The sequence below is a fragment of the Nerophis ophidion genome, linkage group LG01 (genome assembly GCF_033978795.1).
Source record: "Nerophis ophidion isolate RoL-2023_Sa linkage group LG01, RoL_Noph_v1.0, whole genome shotgun sequence".
Classification (NCBI taxonomy): Eukaryota; Metazoa; Chordata; class Actinopteri; order Syngnathiformes; family Syngnathidae; genus Nerophis; species Nerophis ophidion.
The window spans coordinates 67916778-67929269 of NC_084611.1; the positions used below are offsets into that span (position 1 = coordinate 67916778).

Genomic DNA, 12492 nt, shown 5'->3' on the forward strand with positions numbered 1-12492 from the left:
ATAAACAAAAGGAGAGTGCCGCCAAGAAAAGGCATTGAAGCAAAACAAAACTGAACTGGCTGCAAAGTAAACAAAAACTGAATGCTGGACGACAGCAAAGACTTACAGTGTGCGGAGCAGACGGCGTCCACAACGTACATCCGTACATGGCATGACAATCAACAATGTCCACACAAAGAAGGAGTGCGTCCGCACAACTTAAATAGTCTTGATTGTAAAAACAAAGCAGGTGCAATGAATAGCATTCAAGGAGGACATGAAACTGCTACAGGAAAATACCAACAAAAGAGGAAAAGCCACCAAAATAGGAGCGCAAGTCACACAGGAAAACACCGAAAAAACTCAAAATATGTTACGGCTTGACAGTACACCTACATAGAGACAAGAGCTATTGCGAGAACAATTTTTTTTTTGTCAATTTCGTCTACTGGGTTTAATTGTTTTATGTTTTGCGCCTCAGAATTTTTTCAATGAAAAATATTGTGTTTTGGCTCAAAAAAGGTTGAAAAACACTGACATATCGTGATAAACAATGCCAGCTAAGATTTATCTGAGAGCCAGATGCAGTCATCAAAAGAGCCACATCTGGCTCTAGAGCCATAGGTTCCCTACCCCTGCTCTACATGAAACAAGAATGGGAAAGAATCCACTTTCAAAGCTTCAACAATTAGTTTCCTCAGTTCCCAAACATTAATTGAGTGTTGTTAAAAGAAAAGGTGATGTAACACAGTGGTGAACATGCCCTTTCCCAACTACTTTGGCACGTGTTGCAACCATGAAATTCTAAGTTAATTATTATTTGCAAAAAAAAAAAAAAAAGGTTCTGAGTTTGAACATCAAATATCTTGTCTTTGTAGTGCATTCAATTGAATATGGGTTAAAAATTATTTGCAAATCATTGTATTCCGTTTATATTTACATCTAACACAATTTCCCAACTCATATGGAAACGGGCTATGTATTAGGTTCTGGGGCTGGAAGAACAGTTTCAGTGTAATTAAAAAAAAAATCCTGAAGTTTAGTCTGACATTTAACAAGTGTTGCCACGACTTTGGCTATACTTACTGTGTTTGTGTATAGACAGTACCTAAAACATTTCCAAGTATTAAAAGCCTTTTCGCCCATGCAAGGTGCTGCTAACATGATGATCCGCCAGAAAACACCATTTTGGGGCAGAAAAAAAACAACTTCCTGCAATTTTGCACGGTGCTGTAATTATTGTGACTGGAGCGCCACAGGCCTCACTTAATATGCCAGTCAGGCTCACTGCGTTCTCTTTTTTTCATGGCTTTGCTACCTAATCATTCTGCGGCTGCTATGTGCTTCACTCCAGGCAAGAGAAATGCCTGCTCACCGCCTAATCGATGCCACACGCACAACTTCCTCCTTCTGGCGGGATGAGAGGAAGGGGAAGGTTTCAGGGCTCCCGTCTCGGGTTACGGAACTAATCGTGGCCCTGATGTAATACTCTGCCGTGCTCAGGCATTCCATCTGTTCAGGTTGGGAGTGGTGCACATTAAAAAACAAGGACACTCGCACTCATTCACACAACTATGCAAGCACACACACACAACACAAATTGACCACAAACTTGCAACCACACCATTGACTGCTATCAAATACACTGATGTCAGAGGTTAGGAAACACCCTTGTTTGTGTCTTATACGTCCAACTTTTAATTGTGTAAAATGGCATTAGGATATGCCTAAAAATGTTTCACCAACAATTTAATATGGCCTATCAAAACCGTTCTCCGGGCCATTTCCGGGTTTCTGTGTATCGTGTTAGTGGCTCTTAGAGCAGGAGTTCCCATGAAAGTGGATACAGTCCCTTTCACTGCTCCTGCTATTGAAAAGGATCCAAGAGAAACGGAAATACAAGACAAGGTGTATACTGTATTGCCGTGGAAAAAATAAAAGAGACGGTCTCTCTCTGGGACCTGGTCACTGCCATCAGTTTCTAAATTAATAAATTGTATAACAGTGCAAAATATTGCTCATTTGTAGTGGTCTTTCTTGAACTATTTGGAAAAAAAGATATAAAAATAACTAAAAACTTGTTGAAAAATAAAGAAGTGATGCAATTATAAATAAAGATTTCTACACATAGAAGTAATCATCAACTTAAAGTGCCCGCTTTGGGGATTGTAATAGAGATCCATCTGGATTCATGAACTTATTTCTAAACATTTCTTCACAAAAAAAAGACGTCTTTAACATCAATATTTATGGAACATGTCCACAAAAAATGTAGTTGTCAACACTGAATATTGCATTGTTGCATTTCTTTTCACAGTTTATGAACTTACTTTCATATTTTATTGGAATATTATTCAATAAATATATTTATGAAGGATTTTTGAATTGTTGATATTTTTAGAGGTTTATTTTTTTTAAATCTCTCGTACCCCTTGGCATTCATTCAAGTGCCCCCAGGGGTACGCGTACCCCCATTTGAGAACCACATTTCAGGGTGGATGGTGCGTCTAGTAGTGTCAATAAATTAATATGTGTTCTTTTTTTGTGTCTAAAACTTGCGAATAGGTTGATTGGCAACCCTAAATTGGCCCTAGTGTGTGAATGTTAGTGTGAATGTTGTCTGTCTATCTGTGTTGGCCCTGTGAGGAGATGGTGACTTGTCCAGGGTGTACCCCGCCTTCCGCCCGATTGTAGCTGAGATAGGCACCAGCGCCCCCCGCGACCCTGAACGGGACAAGGGGTAGAAAATGGATGGATGGATGGATTAGGGCAGGGGTCACCAACGTGGTGCTCGCGGGCACCAGGTAGCCCGTAAGGACCAGATGAGTCGCCCACCGGCCTGTTCTAAAAATAGCTCAAATAGCAGCACTTACCAGTGAGCTGCCTCTATTTTTTAAATTGTATTTATTTACTAGCAAGCTGGTCTCGCTTTGCTCGACATTTTTAATTGTAAGAGAGACAAAACTCAAATAGAATTTGAAAATCCAAGAAAATATTTTAAAGACTCGGTCTTCACTTGTTTAAATAAATTCATGAATTTTTTTTACTTTGCTTCTTATAACTTTCAGAAAGACAATTTTAGAGAAAAAAATACAACCTTAAAAATGATTTTAGGATTTTTAAACACATATACCTTTTTACCTTTTAAATTCCTCCCTCTTCTTTCCGGACAATTTAAATCAATGTTCAAGTAAATTAATTTTTTTTATTGTAAAGAATAATACATACATTTTAATTTAATTCTTCATTTTAGCTTCTGTTTTTTCACTGAAGAATATTTGTGAAATATTTCTTCAAACTTATTGGTAAAATTCAAAAAAATGTATTCTGGCAAATCTAGAAAATCTGTAGAATAAAATTTAAATCGTATTTCAAAGTTTTTTGAATTTTTTCTAAAATTTTTGTTCGGGAAAATCTGGAAAAAAATAATGATTTGTCTTTGTTAGACATAGAGCTTGGTCTAATTTGTTATATATTCTAACAAAGTGCAGATTGGATTTTAACCTATTTAAAACATGTCTTTAAAAATATATATTTGTTGTGAGAAATCATTAAGATGATCACTGTTTCCACAAAGATAAATATAATTAATTATTAATAATAACATAGAGTTAAAGGTAAATTGAGCAAATTGGCTATTTCTGGTAATTTATTTAAGTGTGTATCAAACTGGTAGCCCTTCGCATTAATCAGTACCCAAGAAGTAGCTTTGGTGACCCCTGGATTAGGGTATTTTTCGGACTGTAGGGCGCACCGGATTATAAGGGGCACTACTGATGAGCCGGTCTGTTCAGGTCTATTTTCGTACAAAAGGTGCACCGGGTTTTAAGGCGCATTAAAGGGGTCATATTGTGATTTTTTTTTTCTACATTTAAAACACTTGCTTGTGGTCTACATAACATATAATGGTGGTTCTTCTTCAAGCCTCTATCTGACCGTCTCCTGAGAATGTGCCATTTTGTAGGCTGTCTTATATACGTGCCTCCACTTTGACAGCGTCTTATCTACGCCATGTGTGTCGTAGTGTTTAGTACTTCCATAGCGAGTCCACTGAGAGGTATAAGTTAGAAGTAAACCGTACGCTACTTTATATTCAAAATGGCAACAGTGGAAGATGAATGCCCCACAACTAAGGCAATGGTTCTCAACCTTTTTTCAGTGATGTACCCCCTGTGAACATTTTTTTTAATTCAAGTACCCCCTAATCAGAGCAAATAATTTTTGGTTGAAAAAAAGAGATAAAGAAGTAAAATACAGCACTATGTCATCAGTTTCTAAATTAATAAATTGTATAACAGTGCAAAATATTGCTCATTTGTAGTGGTCTTTCTTGAACTATTTGGAAAAAAAGATATAAAAATAACTAAAAACTTGTTGAAAAATAAACAAATGATTCAATTATAAATAAAAATTTCTACACATAGAAGTAATCATCAACTTAAAGTGCCCTCTTTGGGGATTGTAATAGAGATCCATCTGGATTCATGAACTTATTTCTAAACATTTCTTCACAAAAAAAAGACATCTTTAACATCAATATTTATGGAACATGTCCACAAAAAATGTAGTTGTCAACACTGAATATTGCATTGTTGCATTTCTTTTCACAGTTTATGAACTTACTTTCATATTTTTTTGGAGTATTATTCAATAAATATATTTATGAAAGATTTTTGAATTGTTGCTATTTTTAGAGGTTTTTTTTTTTAAATCTCACGTACCCCTTGGCATACATTCAAGTACCCCCAGGGGTATGCATACCCCCATTTGAGAACCACTGAAATAGGGGAAAGAGGAAAATAATAAGCTTATTGACTACGCCACAGGCTATAAAGGCGGACGCGCGCACATTTTCGGGACTCATGCAGATTCCAAATACACATCAGCAAGTACCAATAGGTAAGAAAAGTTGGCAGTGCATAATATTGTGAAGAAAAATGTTTCCAAATATGTGCAATTTTGGGGTCCTTATACTCTACACACATGTAATGCTCCACGTTCTATCAAGCGGTGCTGCTTCCTAGTTCACCGAAGTCATACTATAACATTTTGACAGATTTTTGAGCGCCGTGTGTAATGTTCTATAACTGATGTGGCTCTTTTGATGACTGCATCTGGCTCTCAGATCAATCTTAGCTGACGTTGCTTAACACGATAAGTAATTAATAATTCCGCTGGTATTCACAGTGTTAAAAATAACATTCAAAATATAAAACATTCTCATGCATTTTAATCCATCCATCCGTTTCTATAGCACCTGTTCTAGAAGTCGCATTAATGGTCAAAAGTATTTTATTTATTATTGGTTACCTTCTGAATAACAATGTTATTAAAAAGAATAAGAGATGCACGCATTTAGTTGTTGTAATCAGAGAAAGTCCAAATAAAAGAGGAGGCGTAGAATTCTCTTGTCGGAGCGTGGGACGACACTGTACAAGGGTACAGGTCCACGGGTTTCTCCTCATTGAGCTAAATTGAATCCAGTTTCTGTTTGATTCCTTGCTTCTTGTCTGTTTAATAGATGTCATCAGTGTTTGAACCTGACAGTGTTAAAAATATTATAAGGCTCTCACAGAAATACATTTTAAAATATTTGGCTTTCATGGCTCTCTCAGCCAAAAAGGTTCCTGACCCATCCATCCATCCATTCATCCATCCATTTCCTACCGCTTATTCCCTTTGGGGTGGCGGGGGGCGCCGGTGCCTATCTCAGCTACAAACGGGCGGAAGGCGGTGTACACCCTGGACAAGTCCCGACCCCTGTTCTATAATTTTAATGAAACATCAAAGTTTTGGTGTTGCTTGCTTATGGGTACTAGCTACCGTCATTTATTGAACATGGTTCAAACAGCAATTCACGTATGTCTTATGTGCCATCTACTGGTCACACTTATCATTACACCTTGTACCAAATAAAAATGTTTCCAGGCCGGTAAACACAATCAGATTTTATCCGTGCATTAGGTGCACTGGGTTATAAGGCGCACTGTCGATTTTTGAGAAAATGAAATGATTTGGGGCGGTATAGCTCGGTTGGTAGAGTGGCCGTGCCAGCAACTTGAGGGTTGCAGGTTCGATTCCCGCGTCCGCCATCCTCGTCACTGCCGTTGTGTCCTTGGGCAAGACACTTTACCCACCTGCTCCCAGTGCCACCCACACTGGTTTAAATGTAACTTAGATATTGGGTTTCACTATGTAAAGCGCTTTGAGTCACTAGAGAAAAGTGCTATATAAATATAATTCATTTTAAGTGCGCTTTATAATACGAAAAATGATACTGAAATGGTAATAAAATTATCCACTTTAAGAAACCGTTCAAATTCAAAGTGTTTAAAATGGAAAAAGACTAAGAATCCTGATAAACATTTGAACCATAAAAAAGGAGAAAATCGTATTTGTGTCATAAAGGATGAATAAGGACATACATTTATTTTCTGTTTTGTTTGATCAGTTGTTTTACTGCCGTGTTGCGTCACTGTTTACAAACAATTAAGGTATGTAAATAAACATTTAAAAATCTTTCCAAATCTTTAATTCCACAACATACCAGTATATTTATCTGTGGCTTATAGTCCGGTGCGGCTATTATATGAATTTTATAATTTTTTTCTAAAATTAAGTGGGTGCGTCTTACATACCAGTGCGGCTTATAGTCCAGAAAATACGGTATGAAACTTGTCCGGAATTGCTTTTGAAACACACACCGCCATTTGCTCATTTCCTAATGTAGTTACAGTGAATATAAAGGCTATGCTTAGTCGTTTTTTTTTCTATTTACTCTGTTTATTGTCACTTATGTTTCTTGCTGCTAAGTCTTCCTTTTTTCTTTCCATTCCTCTCACAAACTTTTCCATCTCTCCGCCTCCGTTCACTCTGTACACATGTTTCTGTGTACTTACTACTGGGTAGAACAGGGAGCTCGTTGTTGACACCTCACCACGACACCCCAGGGTGTCCTGACCTGCTGTTTGAGAAACACTGCGTTAAAGAAAGACAAACAAAAACGGCATTGCCTAAAGCACTACGTCTGGTCTGATTACTCTAAACACCCCTGATGTTGTACAGACTGGAATTTGACGGCGGAATTAGTGCAAATAAGCTTCTAAAGGTTTTGCTTTTTCTTTGGATGTTTTGCAACACCTTTTTGTGGTAAGCTGACTCGCACTGAAAGACAGTAGGGCTGCATCGTCAACATTAGCATAAATGCTGGGTGCGCTAATGTTTTTACGTTATGCGGTGGTTAACTTCTTTTTACGCTTGCATGACAAGAATGTTAAAAGGTGACGTTTGATAACAACACCAATCCTGTTACTAGTAAGTCTTTGTCACAGTGACTATCAAGTTTTTATGTCTTTGTATTATAGGTTACCTATGATTATTTTAAATCTACATTTAAAACACTTCCTTGTGGTCTAAATCATCCATCCATCCATTTTCTACCACTTATTCCCTTTTGGAGTCGCGGGGGGCGCTGGCGCCTATCTCAGCTACAATCGGGCGGAAGGCGGGGTACACCCTGGACAAGTTGCCACCTCATCACAGGGCCAACACAGATAGACAGACAACATTCACACTCACATTCACACACTAGGGCCAATTTAGTGTTGCCAATCAACCTATCCCCAGGTGCATGTCTTTGGAAGTGGGAGGAAGCCGGAGTACCCGGAGGGAACCCACGCATTCACGGGAAGAACATGCAAACTCCACACAGAAAGATCCAGTGGTTCTCAAATGCGTACCCCTGGGGGTACTTGAAGGTATGCCAAGGGGTACGTGAGATTTTTTTAAAATAGCAACATTTCAAAAATCCTTTATAAATATATTTATTGAATAATACTTAAACAAAATATGAATATGAAAAAAAATACAACAATGCAATATTCAGGGTTGACAGCTATATTTTTTGTGGACATGTTCCATAAATATTGATGTTAAAGATTTCTTTTTTGTGAAGAAATGTTTAGAATTAAGTTCATGAATCCAGATGGATCTCTATTACAATCCCCAAAGAGGGCACTTTAAGTTGATGTGTAAAAATCTTTATTTATAATTGAATCACTTGTTTATTTTTCAACAAGTTTTTAGTTACTTTTATATCTTTTTTTTCCCAAATAGTTCAAGAAAGACCACTACAAAGGAGCAATATTTTGCACTGTTATACAATTTAATAAATCAGAAACTGATGATATAGTGCTGTATTTGACTTCTTTCTGTTTTTTTTAACCAAAAATGCTTTGCTCTGATTAGGGGGTACTTGAATTAAAAAAAAATGTTCACAGGGGGATACATCACTGAAAAAAGGTTGAGAACCACTGGTCTAAATAATATGGTGTAGAATTTGCACACATGTTGCTCAAAAGTCACTTTAATAACCCTTTTTATTTTTTTTTAAAGTCTGTCTGCAAGCTGTTCGATTCCTAAATTGTAAATGAAACCACGACCCACCCCCTCCGGAAGGGCTTAATGTACACTTCAGATATACAGTATATCTTGAAGTCGTCACTCCAATTTGTTTTCCGAATACAGACGAAAATAAACTTCATAAACATATAGATTCACCCGGTCACAACAATAGGAACACTAACACACTTTCCCATCAATCATTTTGACCTGCATAAAAAATGCTGCTAAAAAAAATCCAAAATGGATACATGGGTGATACAGCAGAGGATTGGGAGAATGTCATGTGGTCAGATGAAACCAAAATAGAACTTTTTGGTATAAACTCAACTCGTTGTGTTTGGAGGAAGAAGAATACTGAGTTGCATCCCAAGAACACCATTCCTACTGTGAAGCATGGGGGTGGAAACATCATGCTTTAGGGCTGTTTTTCTGCTAAGGGGACAGGACGATTGATCCGTGTTAAGAAAAGAATGAATGGGGCCATGTATCGTGAGATTTTGAGCCAAAACCTCCTTCCATCAGTGAGAGCTTTGAATGGTTGACCAAATACTTATTTTCCACCATAATTTAAAAAAAAAATATTTAAAATTCCTACTATGTAAATTACTGGATTTTTTTTTTCACATTCTGTCTCTCACAGTTGAAGTGTACCTATGATGAAAATCACAGACTTCTGTTATCATTTTCAGTGGGAGAACTTGCACAATCGGTGACTGACTAAATACTTTTTTGCCCCACTGTATGTTACGTTAACATACCAGGCACGTTCTCCGTTGGTTATTTATGCGTCATATAACGAACGCTTATTCAGCCTGTTGATCACTATTCTTTATTTATTTTAAATTGCCTTTCAAATGTCTATTCTTGGTGTTGGATTTTATCAAATAATTTTCCCCCAAAAATGCGACTTATACTCCTATGCGACATATAGATGTTTTTTTTCCTTCTTTATTATGCATTTTCGGCCGGTGCGACGTACACTCAATCAAATTTGATTAAAAAGTTGCATCTTGAAGATTTGCGATAATCTCATCACACACACAGAGGTCAGGACCAAAATCACGCGACTAATGTGGAATCCTCAGACATAAGGGATGTGCTAACCTACTCAGTGGCCTAGTGGGTAGAGTGTCCGTCCTGAGATCGGTAGGTCGTGAGTTTAAATCCCGGCTCATACCAAAGACTATAAAAATGGGATCCATTACCACCGTGCTTGGTACTCAGCATCAATGGTTGGAATTGGGGGTTAAATCACCAAAAATGATTCCCGGGCGTGGCACTGCTGCTGCGCACTGCTCCCCTCACCTCCTAGGGGGTGATCAAGGGTGATGGGTCAAATGCAGAGAATAATTTCGCCACACCTAGTGTGTGTGTGACAATCATTGGTACTTTAACTTTAAATATACTAAGCATAATGTAGCAATACTGCTGTAATTTATTAAACATACCAAAGATTTTTGTGTAGCACCAACATTGAATGACACACAACACATACTTGGTTCACGTTGACATTGGTTGTGAGCCTTGACCAACCTGTCCTGCAGGCATGTGAGAACTTTTCAGCACGCTCACGTGTTTCCTCTTTTGATGAAGTCATCGCTGTGTCAATATTTGCAATGGTAATACTCTTGTAAATATGTAATACGCCTTGTCAGGTGCTTGCGTGTGCGGCCTAATGGGGGGCGCGTGACGGGTTTACTGACAACACGGCGGTGTTTTCGACAAGCCCCCATTTGCCATCATTGCGGGTTTGTCGGTGAAACAAAACGAACAGGCTGCTAAAGTGTGTGTGAAAGCCAGTCTGAGAAAAGGGCGCCGTCATACTTCTGGGTATGAGGGTGAGCCCTGCTGACACGGTGATGTCACTCATATGGCCTGAAGTGCAGCATTCCCACCATTTGACTCCCAAGGACAGGTTGTGTGTGTGAAAACATTGTGCCGGCATGGCCTCATGATGCTGGCGGCTTTTGTTTTAGTCCGACCCCAACATCCATTTACTTGAAGCTCACAAAACATGCTGGTAATGTTCACTCGTTCTTGTTTACCAGCTGGTCTGCGCCGCACTTTGGTGCACACTTTGCATGCGTGGATTCATCCCTGCGGGAGTGTCCCCTGCTCGTAGTAACACAACAGGTGCACTGTATCCATAGTGCATGTACCCAGGCGCTACTCTTATGTTCCACACATGCTGACTAAATGTGTTGTGAAGATGTTTCAGTGTTGGCTCAAGCATGTGTGAATTGTCGCCATAGTTGTGACCCCCTGGGGGGGTCATTAGCCGGCCGTACCTTTAAGTTTAGCGCTGTACTCCGTCTTGTCCGACTGACTCCGCCTCACCAGCGTCCCCAGGTTGATGTCACCTTTGGACGTGTCATCCACCACAATGCTGTCGGTCTTCCTCCTCTCCAGGTAGCGCAGGAACACGGGCCGGTTCCTCCGCTTGATCACCTTCTCCTTCTCAGCCCCACCGGCCTCCTTGGGATCCATGACGAGCTCGTCAAGGACAATAGTCGGCAATGAAGGGCCGATAAGGAGAGAGAGAGAGCAGCCTGGGAGCTGGAACAGGTGCACTCTTTCCCCTGTGCACTGGCTGCCTGCAATTGCACAGGTAACTAAATCCCGCCCCTTGTCCGCCTGACATTAGAGCTATGCGAACACACCTCTTCTCCACTGTCGGATGTGACTTCCCTTTTAAAGTTCAAATGTGGGTTTCGCGGGAATGTGGGTGATTAGAATTGATGTATGCAAATTTTTCATGTCATTTTAGATCAGGAGTCCCCAAACTACGGCCCGCCAGCGTCCAATGTCAACAATGATCATCAAGAAATTCTGATACTATTATAATTTGGCTTTCAAAATGCTAATAAACCATAAAGATGGCATGAAAATATAAATTTCAATGTATGGTTATTGTCATTTATATATATATATATATATATATATATATATATATATATATATATATATATATATATATATATATATATATATATATATATATATATATATATATATATATATATATATGTAGGTGTGGGAAAAAAATCACAAGACTACTTCATCTCTACAGATCTGTTTCATGAGGGGTTCCCTCAATCATCAGGAGATTTTAATGGAAGCATTCACATACAATGGTTTATATAGAGCACAGAGTGGGTGGGTACAGGCAGGCGTAGGGTGTATGTCCTCAATGTCCAGTTCGGTTGCGATCCGCTTATTTTCCAGGTGGATGTTCTGTAAAGTGTTGGGTTGCGCATCCACGCAAATAACTCCATACTCATCCACAACAGTACACCATGGCAAAAAAAGAACAATTCAACATTTGACGTTACTATGGGGAGTTTTGACGGAGCAGAAACGTGCGAACTCGTTGGGAGTTTCCTCCTCTCCCAGCTTGCTAGCCTCAACCTGAACCTTGGTATTTACCGTGATGATGGACTGGCAGTGTGCCGCGCCTCGCCAAGGAGCAGCGAGAACACCAAGAAGCGCATATGCCAAATCTTCAAAGAAAACGGCCTACGGATCACGATTGAAGCCAACAAGCAAACCGTCAACTTCCTCGACGTCACTTTCAACCTGAGAAATAACAGCTACCAACCATTCACGAAACCCAACACAACACTCCAATACGTGCACTATGACAGCAACCACCCACCCACCACCACGAAAAGAATACCTACCGGAATTAATAAAAGGCTATCGATGCTGTCATCTAGCAAAGCTGAATTCGACCAAGCAACCCCCCCGTACCTGAAAGCACTTGATGAAAGCGGATACAACTTCACCCTCACCTATGAACCCACCCCAGGAAACCAACCAAAAAAGAGCAGAAAACGAAACAACATCATCTGGTACAATCCGCCATTCAGCAAAGACGTCTCAACCAACATCGGCCGCAAGTTCCTCACTCTGATCGACAAACACTTCCCCAAAGGCAACACCCTAAGAAAAATATTCAACAAGAACAACATTAAATTGAGCTACAGCTGTATGAATAACATGCAACAAATCATTTCAAACCACAACAAAACAATTGCAAAAGGACTGCCTACCCCTAGACTAAACGACTCTGAAACCAATAATGAATGTAACTGTCGCAAGAAACCTGAT

At 39.2% G+C, this 12492-nt stretch overlaps 1 protein-coding gene across 1 annotated transcript in view; it reads right to left on the minus strand.

The window, feature by feature from the left end:
• The window catches only part of arhgef38 (Rho guanine nucleotide exchange factor (GEF) 38), a 32196-nt gene extending 21215 nt beyond the window's left edge, over positions 1-10981 (minus strand). The window contains exon 1 of the mRNA XM_061909434.1: positions 10671-10981. Within this exon, the coding sequence (XP_061765418.1) occupies positions 10671-10869 (199 nt within the window). The 5' untranslated portion in view covers positions 10870-10981. The remainder of the gene's footprint in view (positions 1-10670) is intronic.
• Between the last annotated feature and the right edge of the window lie 1511 nt (positions 10982-12492).